The sequence below is a fragment of the Perognathus longimembris genome, chromosome 17, assembly GCF_023159225.1.
Source record: "Perognathus longimembris pacificus isolate PPM17 chromosome 17, ASM2315922v1, whole genome shotgun sequence".
Lineage (NCBI taxonomy): Eukaryota > Metazoa > Chordata > Mammalia > Rodentia > Heteromyidae > Perognathus > Perognathus longimembris.
Genome location: NC_063177.1, coordinates 7850589 through 7874873, shown reverse-complemented (window position 1 = coordinate 7874873; position 24285 = coordinate 7850589). Strand labels below are relative to the sequence as shown.

The following is a 24285-nucleotide window of genomic DNA, read 5'->3' as shown; positions in this document are numbered from 1 at the left end:
TCCCTGGCTTCTTTTTGCTCAAGGCTAGCACTCTGCCAACTTGAGCCACAGTGCCACTTCTGGCTTTTCTATATATGTGGTGCTGAGGAATTGAACCTAGGGCTTCATGTATACAAGGCAAGCACTCTTGCCACTAGGCCATATTTCCAGCCCCCCACTTTAGATTTTTTTTTTTTTTGGCCAGTCCTGGGCCTTGGACTCAGGGCCTGAGCACTGTCCCTGGCTTCTTCCCGCTCAAGGCTAGCACTCTGCCACTTGAGCCACAGCGCCGCTTCTGGCCGTTTTCTGTATATGTGGTGCTGGGGAATCGAACCTAGGGCCTCGTGTATCCGAGGCAGGCACTCTTGCCACTAGGCTATATCCCCAGCCCCAGATTTTTTTGATAACTAATTGGAGACAAGAGTCTCACAAATAGTCTTGCCCAGTATAATGGTCAGATCTTGGCCTCATGAGTAGCTAGGATTATAAGAGCGAGCCATTGGCACCTGGCAGTACGTTTTTGTAGTCTTGCTCAGTTTTCGTTTTGTTTTGTATTTTTGTGCTGGTTCTGAGGCTTGTACTCAGGGCCTGGGTTTAGGTTAGCACTCTACTACTTGAGCCATAGCTCCATTTCTAGCTTAATTGGAGATAAAAGCCACAGATTGTCCTGCCTGGGCTGGCTTTGAACTTTGATCCTTCGATCTTAGCCTCCTGGGTAGCTAGCTCCCAACTCAGCTTCAGCTTTTTTGCTCATAGCTGGTGCCCTACCAGCCAGGATGCCAGGTGGCATTTTTTGCTAGCTAGTTGGAAATAGAGTCTCAAAGACCTTTCTACTTGGGCTAGCTTCAAATCAGGGCCCTCAGATCTCAGCATCCCAAGATCTTATTATGCTATCCAGGTTGGTCTTGAACTCCTTAGTGCAAATAATCTTCCTGCCTCAGCTTCCCAAGAAACTGGGACCACAAGTGTGTTCCAACATGATTGACTCTATAGTTTAATTAATTAAAAACTTGGTGGCTCTTGGACCTGCAAAAAGTCTTGTGTAGCCCAGGGTCCCACATATGTTAGACAAGTGAACACTACCAAAATCTGGCTGCATACAGCTTTCTTGGGAATCTTGTTAGACTGAAGATCTGATTCAGATTTGGGATGGGACCAGATAGTCTCTTTTTCTGACAAGCCCGTTACAGGAAATTTGGTTCCCTGAACGTAGTGCCAATTCACAATTGATGACAGCAGGGTTTTGGAGAATGGGAAATAAAAGTTTATTAATTTTGCCAGGCAAAATGAGGACCTGCTTCGGCAATTATCTCTGAAGGCAGTACAGCCCTTGTGGGATGGAGGCGAGGCATAGTTGTGTGGATCCCCTGAATTATTTCGTTTATGCTCCTCAAATCTTTACTATACTCTTTAGTGTATGGCTTTTTAATACAAGTATATTATAGGGAGATTGGTAAGTCTTCATCAGTCTGGGTTCCAAAACTTGGGTAAAAATTGGCTGAAATCTTTTCATGTCCTCTTTTCTTTTTTTCTTTTTTTTTTTTGGCCAGTCTTGGGCCTTGGACTCAGGGCCTAAGCACTGTCCCTGGCTTCTTCCCGCTCAAGGCTAGCACTCTGCCACTTGAGCCACAGCACCGCTTCTGGCCGTTTTCTGTATATGTGGTGCTGGGGAATCGAACCTAGGGCCTCGTGTATCCGAGGCAGGCACTCTTGCCACTAGGCTATATCCCCAGCCCCTCATGTCCTCTTTTCTTAAAAGGTATTGTTTCTTTTTAGGGTAAGTCACCCTTCTTGTCTGTCTGTCTGTCTGTCTATTTTATTTAAAAATTTTGTTGTGTGTGTGTGCTGGTACTGGGGCTTGAACCCAGGGCCAAGGTACTGTCCTTCAGCTTTTTCACTCCAGGCTGGAGCTATACTAACCGAGCCGAAGCTTTACTTCTGGCTCTTTAGTGGTTAATTGGAGATATGCTTCTCACATACTTTTCTTCCATGGGCTGGCTTTGAATCCTGATACTCAGATCTCAGGCACCTGAGTAGCTAAGGATTACAAGCGTGAGCCATTAGCTCCTGGCTTCCTCTTTTCTTCCTCCTCCTCCCCCTCCCCCTCTCCCTTCCCCTTCCCCTCCTCCTTTTCCTCCTCTCCTCTCTTCCTCCTCCTCGCCCTCCTCCTCTCCCTCCTCCTCTCCACTCTTCTTCCTCCTCTTCCTCCTTCTTCTCCTTCTTCCTCCTCTTCCTCCTCTCTCTCCTTCTTCTCCTTCTTTCTTTTTTTTTGCCAGTCTGGGGGCTTGAACTCAGGGCCTGAACACAGTCCATGGCTTCTTTTTTGCTCAAGGCTAGCACTCTACCACTTGAGCCACAGCACCATTACCATATTTTTCTGTGTGTGTGGTGCTGAGGAATCGAACCTGGGGCTTCATGCATGCTAGGCAAGAACTCTACCACTGAGCCACATTCCAAGCCCTCACCTCTTCTTTTAATAGCATTTTATGATGTCCACCAAAACACCTCATCCAGGTATCTCACCATCCCATACAGCTTTACTTATGTTTTATAGACTTTGGTGGTACTAAACCCATTTCAGTCTCTTGGCTTTCAAGTAGTGTTGGAGACAGAGGGCATTCCCAGGAGGTACCTATAGGGGAAGCTGTTGCTTTCCAGGTAAAAGCTTATTTGAACATTAACTTTCTCAGCAAATTTTCTCTCCAAAGAGGAATGAGACAATCTGGCCTGTACAGAAAGTAAAGTCTCAAACTCTGTTCTCCTAATTTGCACCCTCAGTCCAGACCTTAGGTCATGGTTGCATCTGTCCTGTTTTCCTTACTATAGCCACAATGGTGTCACTCAGTGACCTTACTTTAGAATTCAGAACCAAATAACTCACTCCAGTATCTACCAGGACGTCAAGTCGTTGTTTCCCCACTTGCAGTGTACCTAGGGCTTCTAGGGGTCCATTTTGATGAGACCTGCTAGGATGGCTTTGAAATCCTGCACTTCCTTCTTACCCTAGAGATTTGAAGGCTATTTGAAGGCTATTTCTCTGCCTTCCTTCCTTCCTTTCTTCCTTCCTTCCTTCCTTCCTTCTTCCCTCCCTCTCTCCCTCCCTCCCTCCCTCCCTCCTTCCCTCCCTTCCTCTCTCCCTCCTTTCCTTCCTTCCTGACTGTCTTTTTTTCCTTCCTTCCTTTCTTGCCTAAGACCAGGACTTGAAGTCAGTATCAGACACTTTGACTCATTGGCTGGTACTCTACCTCCTGAGTCATACCTCTAATCTCAACCTTTTTCTTCCTCCCTCACCCCCCTCCTGATCCTGGTGCTAGAATTCAGGGCTTGGGCACTGTTCCTGAGCTTTTTCCCCCCCGTCAATGCTAGGCCTCTACCAGTTGAAGCACAGCTCCACTTCTGGCTTTTTTTTTTTTTTTTTTTTTTGCGCCAGTCCTGGGCCTTGGACTCAGGGCCTGAGCACTGTCCCTGGCTTCTTTTTGCTCAAGGCTAGCACTCTACCACTTGAGCCACAGCGCCACTTCTGGCCATTTTCTATATATGTGGTGCTAGGGAATTGAACCCAGGGCTTCATGTATACAAGGCAAACACTCTTGCCACTAGGCCATATTCCCAGCCCCACTTCTGGCTTTTTGGTGGTAACTGGTTTTCTGCCCAGGCTGTCTTTGAACCTCAATCCTCAGATCTTAGCCTCCTGAATGGCTAGGATTATAGGTATGAACCACCAGGGCCTGACTGGGTACCAAGTTCTAGACATTGTCACAAAAAGAATTTGAGGGTACGTGGAGGTAGAGACTAAAAAAGTATTAGTGAAGGAAAGCAAAAGAAAGATGGAAAGACAGTATACAGTCATGGGTGTGGGTGCATTTGATAACAGGTGCAGTAGGTATTTAGCATCCTGGTTATATATGGTAAAAAAAATGTTGGTTGGGGTTTGGCTCAAATTTACCTTAGGGTTAATGTTTTCTCTTGTTTTAACATCTAGTACATTTAATTACTCTTGCTATTACATTTTTATCAATTGGACAGAGAGACTTCAAGACTCACCTGCTAAACAAACTTAAATAATTAATGTTTTTTAAAAATTGTGTTGGGCTGGGAATGTGGCTTAGTGGTAGAGTACTTGCTTAGCATGCATGAAGCCCTGGGTTCAATTCCTCAGTACCATATAAACAGAAAAAGCTGGAAGTGGCACTGTGGCTCAAATGGTAGAGTGCTAGCCTTGACTAAAAGAAACTCAGGGACAGTGCTCAGGCCCTGAGTTCAAGCCCCAGGACTGGCAAGAAAATGTTATTATTATTAAGTCAATATACAGAGGTGTTATTGTTTTGTAAGTCAGGTAATGAGTATATTTATTTTTTGCCAATGTCACCCCTTTGCTCTCCCAGTTTTCCCCTCTTGTTCTGCCAACAAGTTGTATAGTTCATTTTCTTTTTTTTAAGTTTAGTATTATTTAATTTCTGTTACATAGCTTTGATTTAAGTGACAAGGAAGGGTATCTAATTTCTTTTTTTAAATTTAATTTATTTATTAATTGAACACAAATTTTTTGACAAGTTGTTGTGCAAAAGGGTACAGTTACATAGTAGGGCAGTGTGTACATTTCTTGTGATATCTTTGTTTTTTGTTTTGTTTTTTGTTGGCAGTCCTGGGGCTTGGACTCAGGGCCTGAGCACTGTCCCTGGCTTCTTTTTGCTCAAGGCTAGCACTCTGCCACTTGAGCCACAGCGCCACTTCTGGCCATTTTCTGTATATGTGGTGCTGGGGAATTGAACCCAGGGCTTCATGTATATGAGGCAAACACTCTTGCCACTAGGCCATATCCCCAGTCCTTCTTGTGATATCTTACACCCTGTTTTTCTTTCCCTTCCCTAGGTCAGGTAGACATATACACAATACACAATGTATCAAGAACATATACAGTATCCATGTGGCCAAGCCCAAGAAAATTCGCCTAGGGCTTTAAATGTAATGTTGGTATTAGACAATATGTCAACAGTAGTCTTATATGAACGTACATACATAGCTTTTGAGCTAGTGTATTCCACTGAGAGGTCAATTTTTGACCTTTATATGTTGAGTAGTTGTTTGGTTTTAGTTACATACTGTTGGGTTGCTGTCCCAATCCTGTGAGAAATACCATTTGACAAGCAGTTTTTGGTTTCACTGACCTGGTCTCTACTGTCTCTCCATCACCCTTTCTTAACAGTTGTATATCAGGGAGATCAGGCCCCTTTGTTTTCTGTGTTCTAGGCTTGTCTCGCTCAATATTATTTGTTCAAGTTCTGACCATTTCCCTGCAAATAACAATATTTCACCATTCCTAATCGTTATGTAGTATTCCATTGTGTATGGGTTCCATATTTTTTGGATCCATTCATCTGTGGAGGGGCATCTGGGTTGTTTCCATATTTTGGCTATTGTGAATTGTGCTGCGATAAACATGGAAGTACAAATGTTTTTTTGATATCTTGGGACTTGCTGTTCAGGATTAGATGCCTAGGAGTGGTATGGCTGGGTCATAGGGTAGGTCTATATTGAGGTTTTTGAGAAACCTCCATACTGTTCTCCAAAGTTGTTGTACTAATTTGCACTCCCACCAACAATGGAGAAGGGTTCCTCTTTCCCCACACCCCTTCCGTATAGTTCATTTTCAACGTAGTATCTACTGCATATCACTGCTGCATTTGTTTACCCTTTGTCCCTCCATTTAAAAAAATTTTTTTTTCTGGTGCCAGCTCTGGGGCTTGAACACAGGGCCTGGGTGCTGTCCTTGAGCTTCTTTTGCTCAAGTTTAGCGATTTAACACCTGAGCTGCAGCTCAACTTTTGGCTTTTTCTAAAAAAAGTTAATTGGAGATAAGATTCTTAAGGACTTTCCTGAGAAGGCTGGCTTTGAACTGTGATCCTCAGATCTCAGCCTCCTAAGTAGCAAGGATTACTGGCATGAGCCACCAGTGCCAGGCTTGTCCCTCCATTTCTGTGCCCTCCCCTCCTTAAATCATTACTATTTTGACATTCCTCTGAACAAAGGTGGATTTTATCACCTGCTTCTGCCAAGACACCTGTCCATCCTCAGGACAAGGTTTTCCCCCTTAAACATGTTTTGTGTTTCCCAGAATGTTTCTTTAAATTTGTTTAGTTCCCAGACACACTAATTATTTGGGCAAGCACGCAGGGGTCAGAGGGTGAGGGCTGCACTTACTAAGCATCGCAGCCAGTGTAAGGCGAAAATGAAAAGTGCTTTGTGCTTTGCCTCTGAATTCCTGGCTGCTGTTTGTCCTGCCTCATTTCCCCTGTTCTTTCCTGCCTCATTAGAGGAGACCATTTCTGTTGTCAACTCACAACCACAGGGTCTGGGTTCAACCCTGTTCTGTTTCCCTGCTCCCCCTCATTCCCTAGAAGAAAGCTGCCAGAGGATGGGGCAGGGCAGCTGGCTTTAATTAAGCTTTAGTTGGCTTTCTCTCCCTTAATTAAGTCTTCTTTGACCTTCTCTCCTCTGGCGGGGTGTGACTATCCTTGTTCCAGAAGGCTTTGACTTTCATCATACATCAACTTGGTTCCTGGCTGTTCAGATTCTCTTACACAACTGCATACATGCCTGCACACATGGAATTTTATCAAACCATTTCCCTGCTTTCCGGTAGAATGACTCCAAATGCAAGCTGATTCCATTTCTAAGTCCACTTCTCTTTTCCTAACATGCACATAAGCTAGGCGTGTTGCAATAAAATATCATCGTGTTTGTTGTTAAGGCTTGCAAGTAGACCAGTCTGTTAAGATCCATTTCAAAGGGGTGACATTGATTAAGATGCATTGTATTTGTACACTAACATGTTCAATTAAAACCTTTTTATACAACTGCTTTTGGGGGGGGGGTACTGGGGCTTGATCACAGAGTCTCTACTTACCTTTAGCTTTTTCACTCAAGGCTGACACTCTACCACTTGAGCCACAGCTCCACTTCCAGCTTTGGTGACTAATTGGAGATAAGAGTCTCACGGACATTCCTGCTTTGAGCCACAATCCTCAGATCTCAGCCTCCTGAGTGGCAAAGATTACAGGTGGGAGTCACTGGTTCCAGCTCTATAAAACGATTTAAAGATAATAAAAGTTGCCAGGCACTGGTGGCTCATATCTGTAATCCTAGTTACTCAAAAGGCTTAGATCTGAGGATTGTAGTTTGAAGCCAGCCCAGGCAGGAAAGACCATGAGACTCCAGTTAACCACCAAAAATATATTAAAAACAACAACAACAAATAAACAACAACAACAAAACCAACCTTGTAAGTGGAGCTGAGGCTCAAGTGGTAGAAGTGCTCGCCTTGAGCCAAAAAGCTTAGGGACAGTGCTCAGGCCCTGAGTTCAAGCTCCAGGCCCAGCTAAATAAATATAATAATAATAATATAAAAAGAATTCATCCCCAAAGGTTTTTAGGTGGGATAGACATGTCATTTCTCATGAAAAGCACAACACACAAACAAAAAGGAATTCCCGCCATGCAAAGCCAACAAGGAAGAGCTTCAATTGCCTTAGGTTCTGTAGGTCTAGTTCATTTGTGACTCCTGCCCCAAACAGTGCCACAAATGTCCTTTGTGGGGCTAAAAGGGCCACAGGAAACTCCCCAAATGGGTGGAATCAAGAGATCTTGAGCAGGTGCCTCACACCTGGACTCTTAGTGACGCAAGGGACAGATCTGAGGACCAAAGTTTGAAGCCAGCCAGGGTAGAAAAGTCTGTGAAACTCTTGTCCCTAATTTGCCAGTAAAAAGCTGAAAGTGGAGCTGTGGCTCAAGTTGTAGAGTTGGAGTCTCGAGCAAAAAAGCTTTGGGACAGTGTCCAAGTCATGAGTTCAAGCTCTAGTACTGACATGAGAGAGAGAAAGAGAGAGAGAGAGAGAAAGACAGAGACAGAGACAGAGACAGACACAGAGAGACAGAGAGAGACAGAGACAGAGAGGCACAGAGAGACAGAGAGTCAGACAGAGACAGAGACAGAGAGAGAGAATCTTGTTGTACCCATCAGAGGATTCCTACATTTGGCTAAAGTGTCAGTACTTTCAAAGCCTTTGTCCTTTCCCCAACAGTCTTTCTCTTTGGTCCCCTGAACTCCATGCCTATTTATTTATTTATTTATTTATTTGTTTTTTGTTTTTTGCCAGTCCTGGCCTTGGACTCAGGGCCTGAGCACTGTGGCTGGCTTCTCTTTTGCTCAAGGCTAGCACTCTGCCACTTGAGCCACAGCACCACTTCTGGCCATTTTCTATATATGTGGTGCTGGGGAATCGAACCCAGAGCTTCATGTATATGAGGCAAGCACTCTTGCCACTAGGCCATATTCCCAGCCCCCTCCATGCCTATTTATAAATAACACCATTGAAAGATGAAATTAGTTAGGATCTAGGCCCATTGGACAGCATCTTGGCCTAGCAAACTGAAACCAAATGCAAAAGAGACATTGTCTCAGGCTCTCTCTTCTGTTCCTTGGAAAACTTTCCCATGACCCTGGGGAGAGGATTTGCAAAAGTAACCTGAGAAGGAATTAACAACCAATCACAGTGTTGTGGGACCTGACCAATAAAGTGTTACCTTCTAAAACACCTAATTATAATAGCAGCAACCAACCAGAGCCCAGAGTATAAGAATGCCTAGACTCAGCAATGCAGCAAACACAAACAAGGCAAGAGAGACCACCTCGGGACAGATAAGGGTAGAGGCAGCAGCAAGAGACTTCCCTTCTGAATAAAGTTCTTCACACTCACCCTCCAGTCTCCTGGCTTCATTCATTAAATTACTGAGAATCCAAAGAGGCTACAGCAGGGCTGGCAATGGAGCTGCAACACTGGCAGGTGTTGCCTGGCACTGAGCTGCAACACGAAATAGACATTGTATGCGACAGGACTGTCCCTTTAGTGAGCTTTGTCAGCTGCTGAGCCAGAAGGGCAGAAGGGTTCTGCACTCCAAGAGCAATGGCAGGAACTTCTCTATCAATGTCAAGAGTTTGGGGGGGGGGGGAGGAAATAGGTTATTAATAAGGACTGCTTGGGTTATCTTGGAAAGAAGCACAGTCTTCATGGCCCGGGGTGGGGGGTGCAGGGATGGGGACTCTGGATGATCAGATTAGCTGATGGCTTTGGATCTACTTGTTTTCTGATGTGCTGGAGTTAGGCTCCAGAGTTTATTCCTTTGTTGTTGTTGTTTTTGGTTTTGGTTTTTTTGTTTTTTTTTGCCAGTCCTGGGGCTTGAACTCAGGGCCTGAGCACTGTCCCTGGCTTCTTTTTTTTGCTCAAGGCTAGCACTCTACCATTTGAACCACAGCACCACTTCTGGCTTTTTCCATATATGTGGTGCTGAGGAATCGAACCCAGGGCTTCATGTATATGAGGCGAGCACTTTACCACTAGGCCATATTCCCAGCCCCAGAGTTTATTTCTTGTTGTCCCAGATATTCTTTCATTCCTGTGGTCAGTAAGATTAAAGAGAAGAGTTCAGTGACCTTGGTTGGAACTGTGAAGACATTCTTGAGCTCCATCACATGGGGGAATGGGAGTGGGGAGGAGGAGATAGGAAATGGGGAAAGAAAAGAAAAAAGAAAACCACCCTCTCTTTTAAAAACATGTGTAACCAAAAGCATCTTGGTTAGTAATGCAGAGGAAACTACGGCTGTGAGCATATTTGGGTATCTGATCCGGTCACTCTCCTAAGTGATGCTGATGCAGTTTCAAGGATCACCCAGTATATAAGAAGGATGTCGAAGGCCCCACATACCACAAATACTAAAACACAAAGCCCCACTCCCAAATTCTGCCCTGGTGACAGTCTGTATTTATTTATATTATTACTGTTATTTTGGTGCCATCCTGGGGCTTGGACTCAGGGCCTGGGTACTGTCCCTGAGCTTTTTTTTTTTTTTTTTTTTTTTGGCCAGTCCTGGGCCTTGGACTCAGGGCCTGAGCACTGTCCCTGGCTTCTTCCCGCTCAAGGCTAGCACTCTGCCACTTGAGCCCCAGCGCCGCTTCTGGCCGTTTTTCTGTATATGTGGTGCTGGGGAATCGAACCTAGGGCCTCGTGTATCCGAGGCAGGCACTCTTGCCACTAGGCTATATCCCCAGCCCATCCCTGAGCTTTTTTGCTTAAGGCTAGAACTCTACCACTTGAGCCACAGCTCCACTTCTGGCTTTGGGTGGTTAACTGGAGATAAGCATCTCATGGACTTTCCTTGAACTGTGATTCTCAGATCTCAGCCTCCTGAGTAACTGGAATTACAAGCATGACCGCCAACAACTGACCATTGGGGGGGGGACACATTTTGTGTGTGCTGGCACTAGGGCTTGAACTCAGGTCCTCATACTCTCACTTGGCTTTTTCACTTAAGGCTGGTGCTCTACCACTTGAGCCATCCTCTTCTGGTTTCTTGCTGGTTAATAGTAGATCAGAGCCTCCTGGACATTTTTGCCTGAACTAGCTTCAAACCTGGCTCCTTAGATCTTGAAGAGTTAAAGTAAACCCCATTTTCAGGCAGCCCCCGTTTTGTTGTCTGTTTAAACTATGAGCAAACCCAGGGCAAGCTTATTAGGGCCCAGCCGGTCAAGAACTCTAACCGCCTGGGAATGCTTAACTCTAACGCCCCCAGAATGCCTCGAGCCCTGAGCCAATCAGATTTATACCCATGTCCTAATCTTTTTTTTTTTTTTTTTGCCAGTCCTGGGCCTTGGACTCAGGGCCTGAGCACTGTCCCTGGCTTCTTTTTGCTCAAGGCTAGCACTCTGCCACTTGAGCCACAGCGCCACTTCTGGCCGTTTTCTGTATATGTGGTGCTGGGGAATTGAACCCAGGGCCTCATGTATACGAGGCAAGCACTCTTGCCACTAGGCCATATTCCCAGTCCCCATGTCCTAATCTTGCTTGCTTGAACACCTGATTGCTGTAACTTTGTTTTTTGTCTTGTTTGAACACCTGATGGCTGTAACTTTGTTTTTTGCCTTTATAAGCCCTGTGTAATCACAGCTCAGGGCTCCCTCCTAACCTCCGCTGTGTCGGTGGGTAGGACCAGGCCCGAGTTGCAGCTGCTTGAATAAAGTCTTGCCTTGCTTTTGCATTTCGGAACGTCTGAGTCTCAGTGGCCTTCTTGGTGGTCTTCTTGCGACTTGGCATAACAATCTCAGCCTCCCAAGTAGCTAGGATTACAGGCATGAGCCACCAGTACCCAGATATGATAAAGCTTTTAAAAGTTCAGTAACCAACTGAGCCAGTGGGAATGGCAGGGAAGAAGTGTGTGAGCTAAAGTGGAGGCGAGGGTCTGCAGGGGTGTGAGTGTGTGCGGATGCCGAGGGGACCTGTCAACCCTATAGGCATGTAGGCCCAGCTTCTGTCCACATTATCTCTGCAGCCTAGGCTACCGCTGGACTTGTTCTGGTGCAGGGGAGAGTTTGGTTCGGGCAGCCTTTGGATTAGTGAGAGCAATCCCTAGTGAGCAGGCTGTGCATGTCAGTGTGGGCTAGGCCTTGGTCATAGTTCAATATAGATTTAGATTTCTAAAACGTGAGCATCTCTTTGTGCTGCTGTTCTGGGCCCTACAAACATTTGCAGTGAACATGCCAGATGTAATAATGATAAGTATTGTAGTAATGGCTGGCTGTGCTAGGTTCTGTTTGAAGCATTCTGTCTATATTAAACTCCCATACTTCTCAAAACAAGCCTATGAGGAAGTGGAAATGATTGTCATCTTTGTTTCATAGAAAAGGAAAGTGGAAGTGTCTGGTTTTAGATTCAGATAGATGACGCTCTGGGGCCTTCCATCTGAGATGGGAACTTTGGAGGAGGAAGAAGCCACAGAGTCAGAGTCAGAGCAGCTTCTGGGTTACAGGAACAGAGGGGCAAAGTCCTTGCACTAAGGAGCCAAAAAGATTTTAGCCAAGGCCCGAGGTTCACACCTATAATCCTATCTACTCTGGAGGCTGAGATCTGAGGATTATTTGAAGTCAACCAGGTCAGAAAAGTCACTGTGAGACTCTTATCTCCAATCAACCATTCAAAAACCAGAAGTAGTGCTGTGGCTCAAGTGATAGAGTGCTAGCCTTAAGCCTTAAGAGGCTCAGGGACAGCACCCGGGCCTTGAGCTCAAGACCCACATCCAATAGCAACAACAAAAAAAAGAACCAAAAAATTATTGACCTTTGAAAATTAGAATTTTCAGACTCTAATAAAACAAAAGAAGGAGGAAGGGCTGAGCATCGATGGGTATTGTCCAAGCTCCTCAGCAGCTGAGATAAAGTGGTTGGAAGTCAGCCCAGACAAACTGTGAGGCTTCGTCTCCTACTAACAAAAAAACAGGGCTGGATGACACCAGGAAGTGGAAAGCTCTCCCATGTTCCTGGATAGGTAGAATTAATACTATGAAAAATCATACTGCCAAAAGCAATCTACAAATTCAGTGCAATTCCCATCAAAATCCTAAAGATGTTCTTCACTGAGACAGAGAAAACAATACAAAAATCCATATGAAATCATAGAAAACCCTGGATAGCTAAAGCAATTTTAGAGGGAAAAAAAATAATGTTGGAAGTATCACAATTCCAGATCTCAAACTTTACTACAGAGCTATACTAACAAAAGCAGCTTGGTACTGGCATAAAAACAGGCCTGACAGCCAATGGAATGGAGTAGAAGACCCAGAAATAAACCTATATACTTACAAGCCACCTGATATTTGACAAAAGAAACCAAAATATATGTTGGAAAAAAGACAGCCTCTTCTATAACTGGTGTGGGGAAAGCTGGACATCTATATACAGAAAATCAGAACTGGATCCTTGTTTATCACCTTGCACCAATATCAACTTAATATCAGGCCTAAAACCTTAAAACTACTACAGGATGGAGTTGGAGAAACATTAGTATTTATTTGTATAGGCAAGAACTTTTTAAAAAGTCTCCAAGACACAGAAAATAGGACATGTGACAAATTGGTTACAACAAATTAAAAGTTTCCACAGCCAGGCGCTGGTGGCTCACGCCTGTAATCCTGGCTACCCAGGAGGCTGAGATCTGAGGATCATGATTTAAAGCCAGCTCAGGCAGGAAAGTCTGTGAGACTCCCATCTCCAATAAGCTATTCTGGAGCACAAAGAGGCTCAGAGACAACACCTAGGCCTTGAGTTCAAGCCCAAGGACCAGCAGGAAAAAAACAAAAATGTTTCCACAGAGCAAAGGACATTGCTACTAAGTTAAAAAGACAGCCAAGAGACCAAGAAGATCTTTATCAGATATATATCTGACCAGGGCCTATATACAAGGAGCTCAAGAAACTAACTCCCTCTAAAAGTGAAAAAAACCAATTAATAAATAGGCAAAAGAGCTAAATAGAGGCTTCTCGGAAGAAGTAAGAATGATTAATAAACACAAGAGGAAATACTTAACATCCCTGGCTAGAAAGGAAATGCAAATCAAAACAATATTAAGATTCTATCTTACCCCAGTAAGATTGGCCAGCATGGAGAGTTTGCACAGTAACAAATACTGCCAGGGATGTGGAGGAAAAGGAATCCTACCACACTGTTGGTGGGAATGTCATCTAATACAACCACTCTGGAAGGTTTGGAGATTGCTCTAAAAACTAAATGTAGAATTCACCTATGATCTGACCATACCACTCTTGGGAATCTACCAGAGCATTGCAAGTCACGATATGGTAGACACTTGCACATCCATGTTCACTGCTACACTAGTCACAATAGCTAAGTCATGGAAACAGCCCAGATGCCCTACAACAGATGAGTACATCAATGAAATGTGTTACATATACACAAAAGAATTTGGCTCATCCATTAGAAGGAATAACATGTCACTTGCAGGAAATGAATGGACCTAGAACAAATAATGTTAAATGAAGCAAGTCAGGCTCATATGTGGAAGCTAGATCTAAAACACAACTAGGTGTGATAACATACACAAGGCTCAATGCACTTCCACACACACAACCTGATAAAAGGAAGGGATCCAAAGGAGTAACTCCTCTAAACAAGAAAGTACTGTCTATCAAAACCAATACCAGAAAATGGAAACACACTGGGGTGGGGGAAGGGAGCTCAGGAATAGAGGTAGGCAGGATGAGCAAATGCAGTCCTGTATTCAATGGACACTTTGTAAAAAAACGAATTATATAATTTGAAGGTAGGGATGGAGAGGGAGAAAATGAGGGAGAACCAAAGAAAGGGTGACATTGTCCAAGAAGCATTGTACTCATAACCTGATTTATGGAATTGTAACCTCTGTACAACTACTTAATAACAAATAATAAAAAAAGAGAATTTCAAAAACAGGGCTGGAGATGTTGTTCAAGTGGTAGAATGCCAGCTCACAGTAAGCAAACTGAGGGATTGCAAGGCCCCTGAGTTCAAGCCCTAGTTCCAGGGGGAAAAAAAGAAGAAGGGAGCAAAACGAAGTCAAAAAGAGAGACAAGGGGGCTCGATCATGTTGGGCCTTGCAATATCTTGGCCACCCAGGACTCACACCCATGACAAGAAAGTCACCAGCACTCAGTCAATCGGGAGAGGTGTCTTTATTTTTTATTTAGCCATGCACAGCGTCTGCTTGCCACCACCGGGACGGTAAAGAACAGCAATGAGCCACTGCAGGGCTATACATTCTACAGCAGATGGTCACGTAGCACAGACACAGAGAGACAGCGCAGGGGGTCAGAGCAAGTCACAAACGGGGTAAGCAAGCCATTTACAGAAGCAGAATTTCACAGTCAGGCTGACCTAATATCAACTTTATTTTAACAATTGTTACCATGTTTTCCTAATATCAACTAAGCAAGCATGAGCAGGCTAAAACAAGCCAGTACTCAATCATAAGTGGACCAATCTGACAGTCGCCATGGCATTTCTATAACTACATCCATGATTTTTTCTATAATCTACTACTATGATCATTTTTACAATTTTTTGCTATGGTTGCTACCTAGATACAGAGAAGAGCAAGGGCTACATATGTTTTTAAATGTCCAACTATGAGGAACTAGTCTCACGGGTGGGGTGCAGCCCTCTAGCATGGAGTCACTAAAATGGAGTTATAGAAGCTAAGAGTAAACTCTAAGATAGTGAAATTTTACAAGCCCCTTTGTTTCTAGGAGCTGGTGTGTGTGTGTGTGGGGGGGTTATGCTACACTTTTCCTTGGTTCTCACAGGCCTTGTGAGGAGTTAGGAAGTTACTGGACTGTATTCTAGTTACTTGGGAGGCTGAAAATGGAAGAATCATGATTCAAAGGTGGCTTGGGCACAAAAGTTTGGGAAACCCTCTTCTTAACCCATAACCAGGCACAGTAGTGTGTGATTGCCATTCTAAGCTACATGGGAGGCTGAAATTGGACAACTGTGGTTCTAGGCAAGCCTGAGCAGAAAAGTCCAAAAGATTCTATCTCAGTGCAGGGAAGCTAGACACAGTGGGAGGCACCTGTCACCTGAACAGCTGCAAAAAGCTTAAAATCAGCAGGTGGAGGTCCAGATGCACATCTCTAGGCAGGAAGCAAGACTATCTAAAAAACAAACAAAAAAAAAACTAGCAAAAAGTAGGTCTGGAGGTGTGACTCAGCAATAGAGAGCACATCTATGAAGCACAAAGCCCTGAGTTCAAACCCCAGTACTACCCAAAAAATAAAAATAAAGGAACTGGGCTGGGAATGTAGCTTAGCAGTAGAGTACTTGCCTAACATGCATGAAGCCCTGGGTTCGATTCCTCCACACCACATAAACAGAAAAGACTGGACATGGCACTGTGGCTCAAGAGGTAGAGTGCTAGCCTTGAGCAAAAAGAAGCCAAGGACAGTGCTCAGGCCCTAAGTCCCAAGCCCTAAGACTGGCGCGCACACACACACACACACACACTAAAATAAAGGAACTTAGAGTAGATAGACATGATAAGAAGCACCAGTGGGAAGATGAGGAAGTTCTCTTGTGGTTGCTTCTCTTTTCTCTGTATGTTAAAAATTAAGATTACTAGCTGAGGATGGGGCTGGAGGAGGGTGTTGCTGTTTGTGGAAAGACAGGGTATGAAATCATTTCAGAGTAAAAGATAAAATTTAGAAGGTACACTGAGTAAAACTTGGAGGGCTGGGGATATAGCCTAGTGGCAAGAGTGCCTGCCTCGGATACACGAGGCCCTAGGTTCGATTCCCCAGCACCACATATGCAGAAAACGGCCAGAAGCGGCGCTGTGGCTCAAGTGGCAGAGTGCTAGCCTTGAGCGGGAAGAAGCCAGGGACAGTGCTCAGGCCCTGAGTCCAAGGCCCAGGACTGGCCAAAAAAAAAAAAACAAACTTGGAAGTGCTAAGCCTACCTGTGATTTGTAATTATCAATTCAAAGTGAGATCAGTCAGCACAGTTATTATCTCCATCCATGTTGGTTAGAAAGTAGGTTATGCCAGGCTGGGAATGTGGCTCAATGGTAGTGCTTGCCTAGCATGCATGAAGCCCTGGGTTCGATTCCTCGGTATCACAGAAACAGAAAAGGCCGGAAGTGGTGCTGTGGCTCAAATGGTAGAATGCTAGCCTTGAGCAAAATAAGCCAGGGTCAGTGCTCAGGCCCTGAGTTCAAGCCCCATGACTGGCAAAAAAACAAAACAAAAGAAAGTAGGTTATGCCTATAATCCTACCTACTAAGGAGGCCGAGATCTGAGGATCGCAGTTTGGAGCCAGCCCAGGCAAAAAAAAAAAGTCCAATTAACTACCAGAAAACTGGTAGTGGCACTGTGGCTCAAAGCAATAGATCACTAGCTTTGAGCAAAAAGCTCAGGGATACTGCCCCAGGCCCTGTGTTCAAGCCTCACAACTCTCTCTCTCTCTCTCCCTCTCTCTCTCTGCGTCTGTCTCCCTCTCTCTCTGTCTCTCTGTCTCTCTGTCTCTGTCTCTGTCTCTCTCTGTCTCTCTCTCTCTCTCTCTCTCTCTCTCTCTCTCACACACACACACACACACACAATCTGCTGGCATAATTTGGTTTAACCAAGCTTGAAGTTGGTGAGCAAATAAGATAGAGGGGAGAGGATAAGTGAATTGAGAGTGTAAGCAGCTGGACATTGGTGGCTCATGCCTGTCATCCTAGCTACTCAGGAGGCTGCGATCTCAGCATTGTGGTCCAAAGTCACCCAGGCAGGAACATCTGAAAGACTTTTATCTCCAGATAACCACTAAAAAGCCCAAAGTGAAGGTATGATAGAGCACTAGCTTTGAATGAAAAAGCTAAGACACCAGAGCCCAGACCCTAAATTCAAGCCCTAGTACCAGCACACACACACAAAAGTACAAATAAAAACTAGATGTAAAGAAATGTTTGCAACAATGGGTAATTTGTTGTAAATTAGATAGGCTGAGATCTGAAGAGATGAAGAGGGTCTTCAATGGTGCAAATACAATTCTAACTACTCAGGAGGCTGAGATATAAGGATTGGGGTTCAAAACCAGCCCAGGAAAGAAAGTCTGTGAGATTCTTATCTCTAAATAATTGCCAAAAAGCCAGAAGTGAGGCTATGTTTCAAGTAGTAGAGTGCTGGCCTTGAGCAAAAATGCTCAGGGACAGTGTCCAGGATCTAAGGTGCAGCTCCAGGATTGGCACGTGTGCACAAAGAGTTGGAGGATTGCTGGTACAGGGGTATTAGAGACAGGGGTGGAAAGAGGTAGTAGAGGTAGTGGTGCAATGCTTGTGTTGAGGAAACTGGAATGCTACAGTTATTGATAATGACAGAGTCTGTGGTTTGAGCATGCAATTGTGTGGTGACTGAGGTGGGGCAGAGGAAAAGATTGAAATCACAGAAGATAAATAACTGACAGTTCCTGACATGGATGGATTTTCTAGAAGAATTCATGTTCTCCAAAAAAGAAACTGTAGCTAATGATGAACAGCAAATGTAAGCCCAATGGCTTAAAACTTTAATGAAGCTAGTAGAGGTATGAAGATCGTTAACAACATGCAAGAGTCCAGGGTGGTAAAGGGCGTTGATGTGCTTCCAAGAAGCTTTGGTTTTACAGATGAGACCTTTTTTTTTTTTTTTTTTATTAATTCAGGACCTAGGCACCATCCTTGAGCTTTTGTGTTCAAGGCTAGTGCTCTACCCTTTTGAGCCACCACACCATTTCCAGCTTTTCCGTAGCTAGTTAGAGATACAAGTCTCACTGACTTTCCTACCTGGCCTAGCTTTGAACTGTGATCCTCAGATCTCAGCCTCCTCAGTAACTGGCATTACAAACATGCCACCAATGCCTGGCAAGGAGACATTTTTTAGAGACAGAAAAGTCTGAGACTCTTAAGTGGAAGAACACCAGCCTTGAGTGAAAAAGCTAAGGGACAGTGAGTGTCCTGGCCCTGAGTTCAAGCCCCAGTATCAGCATAGAAGAAAGAAAGGAAGGAAGGAAGGGAGGGAGGGAGGGAGGGGGGGAGGGAGGGAGGGAGGGAGGAAGGAAGGAAGGAAGGAAGGAACGAATGAACGAACGAACAGAGAGGGGAACAGAGGGGGAGGAGGGAAGGAGGGAGCGAGGGAGGGAAGGAAAGAGAGAGGGAGGGAGGAGGGAGGGCGGAAGGAAGGAAGGAAGGAAGGAGCAAGCTAACAGTGATATAATGCCATTGGCTAAACTGTAGATTCTCCTCAGTTTACTACTCTATGTCTTCATTTTTTTTTTTTGCCAGTCCTGGGCCTTGGACTCAGGGCCTGAGCACTGTCCCTGGCTTCTTTTTGCTCAAGGCTAGCACTCTACCACTTAAGCCACAGCGCCACTTCTGGCCATTTTCTATATATGTGGTGCTGGGGAATTGAACCCAAGGCTTCATGTATAGGAGGCAATCACTCTTGCCTCTAGGTCATATTCCCAGCCCCCTCTATGTCTTCTTAGTCTCTTCAATCTGTCACAGTTTTCTGGTTTTTCTTTTGTGTGTGTGTATGTATGTGCTGGTACTGGGGCTTGAACTTAGGGCCTTGCATTCTTGTTTGGCTTTTTCACTCAAGGCTGGAGTGAGCCACAGCTGTACTTCCTATTTTTTTGGTGGTTAGTATTGATAAGAATCTCATGGGCTTTCCTGTCCAGACTGGCTTGGAACCATGATTCTCAGATCTCAGCCTCCTGAGCAGCTAAATTACAGGTGTGAGTCACTATGGCCCAGCTTGGTCTTATCCATGTCTTTAATTTGTGTGTGTGTGTGCGTACACGTGTGCGCACCAGTCCTGGGGCTTGAACTCTGGGCCTGTGAACCATCCCTGAGATTCTTCTTCTCAAGGCTAGCACCCTACCACTTGAGTTATAGCATCACTTCTGGTTGTTTATGAATAGTTTATTGGAGATAAGAGTCTCTCAAATTTGTCTGCCTGGGCTGGCTTTGAACTGTGATTCTTACATCTCAGCCTCCTGAGTAGCTAGGATTATAGGCATGAGCCACTGGCACCTGGCTAACTTGCTTTTTTTTAATATTATAGGATATTATAATCATTGTTCCATGTCACTATTTTTTTCCATGGATGAGTGCATATTAGTTTATAATGTAAGCAGTCCTATTTTTAGACATTTAGGCAATTATAAGTGAAGGAAGAGGTAGGAAGTGGCCCAGCTTGCTATGATGTCATGACCCTCAATAGTCTGAGGTGAGGAGTGGATTTTCCTGAGGTGCTTTGCATGGAGTTTCTGGCCAAGTAAGGAAGACAACACTTCCTAGGTACCTGCATCCATAAGTGGGATGGAGATGGAGATGGGGTGGGCACCATGAGCCCGTGTGGGGGTGTTAGTCCTCACCCAGCCTTCACAGCCTCAGGTCTGAGCCATAGAACAGGGGAACCACAAACTCAGTGCCAAGGGCTCACACCTGTCATCCTAGCTACTCAGGAGGCTGAGATTTGAGGATCACAGTTTGAAAACAGCCTGGGCAGGCAAATTCCAATTAACCTACATGAAGCTGGAAGTAGAAAGTGTGATTCAAGTGGTAGAGTGTCAGCCTTGAGTAGAAAAGGTCAAGTGAGAGCACAAGGCCCTGAACTTAATTCCCAGAACCATCATAAAAAGAAAATTGAAAAAAAAAATCAAAACCAAAAAACTACATTCTGCTAAATGCTAGTGGCTCATGCCTATAACACTAGCTATTAAGGAAGCTGAGATCTGAGGATCATGGTTCAAAGCCAGCCTGGGTAGGAAAGTCCAAAAGATTCTTATGTCCAATTAACCACTAAAAAGCAAGAAGTGGAGGTGTGGTTTAAGAGATAGAATGCCAGCCTCGAGCAAAACAAGCTAAGGGACAGTCCTGAAGCCTTGAATTCAAATCTCAGGACAGGCACAAAGAAAAAAAGTTCTGTTTATCTTCAATTGACTAGAAAGCTAGATTGTCCTTTTGGAACTAGAGGAGCTGAAATTTGAGAGGAAAAATAAGCTTGGCAGTGGAAATATGGGGGAGCAGATAAGCAATGCAATAAGTAGATAAGAAATGAGTAGTACAATGAGCTCCTACTTCACGCTTGGGAAAAGCTAGGTGGTCTCCCCAACTCAGATATAGCCCACATGCTTTTTGGATCTACAACAGAAAGGCAGACAGGAAATGACAAATGTGAAAACGGGGACAGAACTACAAGGTGCTTTGAGGACTTAAAGGGAATCTGATTCCAGTGTGGGCCAGGAAATGCCGCCTTTCCTAAGGAAGTAAAAGCTGAATAGTCAGTAGTTGAGCAAGGAAATGAGAAATTCCACACTGGAAGATGTTGTATCTATTTTTAGAGATGTCTGGCTGGAGGGCAGCTAGGGACAGCCAGTGGCCTGAGATCAGGCTGTGAGGTTGGCAAGGACCACATCCAAAGGGCATTGTTGCCAGGGCACTGGTGGCTCATGCATATAATCCTAGCTACTCAGAAGGCTGAGATCTGAAGATCACAGTTCCAAGCCAGCCTGGGCAGAAAAGTCCATGAGACTCTTATTTCCAATTAACCAGCAAAAAGCTGAAGTAGAGGTATGGTTCAAGTGGCAGAATGCTAGCCTTGAGCAAAAATGCTAAGTGAGAGAGTGAGACCCTGAATTCAAACTCTAGTACAAACCCTCATCCAAAAAAGAGCATTGCCATGTAGATCTAACTACAAGTTTACAGAAACCAAATAGAGAAAAAAAGGAACATCAAAACATTATGGGGAAGTAATCAACCAGAGCGAGAAGTTACCAGCATCGGAAAGAGTAGTGTCCTATAGAACAAATGACCCAGGCTCTCATCAAACGAGTAGCATGAAAAAGAAATAAAAGGATAAAGGTTCTGTTACAACATAAATAAGCAATAAGACACCTAACGGTCTATGCAAATAATGCATGGCTGAGCAGGAGGCTGAGATCTGAAGATCATAGTTTAGAGCCAGCCTGGGCAGGAGTCTGTGAAACCATCTACAACTAACTACCAAAGAACCAGAAGTGAAGCTGTGCCTGAAGTGGTAAAGGGCCAGCCTTGAGCAGAAAGAAAAGCTAAGAGAGGGGACCCAGGCCCTGAGTTCAAGCCCCAGTCTCAGTACCTGCACACACACTCACACATACATAGGTGTGCACAAACATACAACACACACAGAGGCAATGAATGGATCCTATTTCTTAACTGGGACCAACTGTGAAAGGCATCTTTGAGATAACTAAGAAATGTTAGTGTGAACTGGGCACCAGAAGATATTAAAGAATTACCGTAACCAGGCATTGGTGGCTCATACCTGCAATCCTAGCTACTCAGGAAGCCAAGAGCTGACGATCATGGTTCAAATCCAGCATGGGCAAAAAAGCTCCCATGATATTCTTATCTACAATTAATCACTCAAAAACTGGAAGTGAAGCTGTGGCTCAAGTGGTAGAGTACTAGCCTTAAGCAAAAAGCTCAGGAACAGCACCCAGGCCCTGAATTCAAGCCCTACAACCAACTGAAAAAGAAAAAAATAAAAGAACTACAGTTAATTTCATTGGGTGTGATAGTGGTATTGATGACACTGTTTTCAAAAAATCCTATTCAGGGGCTGGGAATATGGCCTAGTGGCAAGAGTGCTTGCCTCATATACGTGAAGCCCTGGGTTCAATTCCCCAGTACCACGTATATAGAAAAAGGCCAGAAGCGGCGCTGTGGCTCAAGTGGCAGAGTGCTAGCCTTGAGCAAAAAGAAGCCAGGGACAGTGCTCAGGCCCTGACTCCAAGCCCCAGGACTGGCAAAAAAAAAAAAGTCATATTCATAGGTGTATCTAACTGACATGATGTCAGTGGTATGCTCTGGAAAAGAAAGATGGAGTTGGAAATATTATAAGGGACAAAATATTGCCTGTTGTTGAAGCTGGCTTATGAGGATATAGAGGTTTATTGTTTTCAATATTCCCTATGCTCTGGACTTTGGTGTCTATTTCAAATCTTTGATGATACTAGAAGAGAACAATAGGAAGAAAAGCATAAGCTATTCTAGACAATTTAATCTTGCTTCTTTTTAGATTCTGATTAATTGCAAAGATATAGAAATCCCACATGATATTTACCACCTTTCTCTACTGTTACCTCTCATACAACCCATGGCATGTTCATCAAAACAAAGAAATTACCATTGATACAATACCATTGTGGTCTGTAGAAAGTCTACAGAAAGGCGTAACTGTAGACTTTCCTCAGTTTTCTGCCAGTATCTCCAACCAGGATACTACATAGTATTTAGCTCTGTGTCTTCTTAGTCTCTTTCAATCTGTCACAATTTTCTGGTCTTCCTTTTTATGTGTGTATATGCTGGTACTGGGGCTATAAAGGCAGGGCCTTGTATTCTTGCTTGGCTTTTCCACTCAAGGCTGGTTGGTGTGCTACCATTTAAGCCACAGCTCCACTTCCCACTTTTTGGTGGTTAATGGAGATAAGAATCTCACAAGCTGGACACTGGTGGCTCGTGCCTGTAATCCTAGCTACTCAGGAAGCTGAGATCTGAGGATGGCGATTTGGGCAGGAAAGTCTGTGAGACTCTAATCTCTAATTAACCACTAGAAAACTGGAAATGGAACCGTGGCTCAAAGTGGTAGAGGGCTAGCCTTGAACAAAAGAGGGACAATGCCCAGGTCCTGAGTTCAAGCTCTACAAGTGATTTAAAAAAATTCAGACTTTCATATCCAGTCTGGTTTGCAAGTATGATTCTCAGATCTTGGCCTCCTAAGCAGCTAGATTACAGGTTTGAGTCACTGGTACTTGGCATAGTCTTTGATTTAAAAAAAAAAAAGTGTGTGTGTGTGTGTGTGTGTGTGCATGTGTGTGTGTGTAAGCATGCCAGTCCTGAGGCTGGAACTTGGCCTGTCCCTGAGAGTCTTTTTCTCAGGACTAGCACTCTACCACTTGAGCCATAGCACCACTCACAGAATTTCTTGCCTGGGCTGCCTTTGAATTGTGATCCTCATATCTCAGCCTCCTAAATAGCTAGCTGGGATTTCAGACCTGAGCCAATGGCACCCAGCAAGAAGGAATACTTTGCTGCATTATGGAGATGAGATATGGTGGTGTGGGCAGTGGGATGAGACTGAAATGAATGGGGCTGAGTCATTTTAGGAAACGACATGCAGAATATAGGGGAGAAAATATAGGAAAGTAGAGTTGAATGGCTGGGTCTTTCATTGAATACAAACAAAGGATCTGTGTGTCCCTAGCTCTCTGTCTGCTTACCCAATTCACTAGTAAGAAAGCCACTCTTCGTTTGTTGGTCTTTCCTTGTCTTGGGATGGGACCCTGAGGGTTACCGGGGGTAAATGCGCTGGTTGGGAGAGAAATGTGGGATTATGAGGGAAAACTGGCATCCACCAAGCAGAGTTAGAGAGGAGACAGCTCTGTGAGTACCATCCTTAAATTCTTTTCCCCTTTCTCAATATAATGACCCAATCATGAGCCAATCAAAGCGTGTGACTCTGGTTTCAAACAAGATATTTTATTTACCTTTTTGTGTTCCACCCACTGGCAGTCTTCCTCCCGCAGGGCCCAGGTGTCTTCCCATTTGCTTTTGGATGGTTAGTTCAGGGAGGAGAGGGGTGGGCCACGACCTCAAAGCATCATTTCCGCCGACGGGCCCCACGCCCAGTTTTCTTTTCAGCTCGACGCCTTCTAGTGGGTACCGGGGGAGCCGCGGGAGTGGGGGCCGGGGGCGCGGGGCCGGGCGCAGGACGGGCCCAGTTGCCTTGTGGGGCCTTGTAGATCAGGTGGAAGATGAAGGCGTTGCAGTACCTGCGGGAGGCAAGAGGGTGAGTAGGGGCGGGGCCAGGCTCCGGGGGCGTGACCAGGCTCCGGGGGCGTGACCTGGCCGCTCTGTGGCGGGGCCTGGCCG

The 24285-nt window shown here is 44.8% G+C and overlaps 1 protein-coding gene across 1 annotated transcript in view; it reads right to left on the bottom strand.

Moving 5' to 3' along the window:
- The window catches only part of Zmynd15 (zinc finger MYND-type containing 15), a 56182-nt gene that overhangs the window by 26219 nt on the left and 5678 nt on the right, over positions 1-24285 (bottom strand). Inside the window, exon 13 of the mRNA XM_048365295.1 lies at positions 23901-24185. Within this exon, the coding sequence (XP_048221252.1) occupies positions 24014-24185 (172 nt within the window). The 3' untranslated portion in view covers positions 23901-24013. The remainder of the gene's footprint in view (positions 1-23900; positions 24186-24285) is intronic.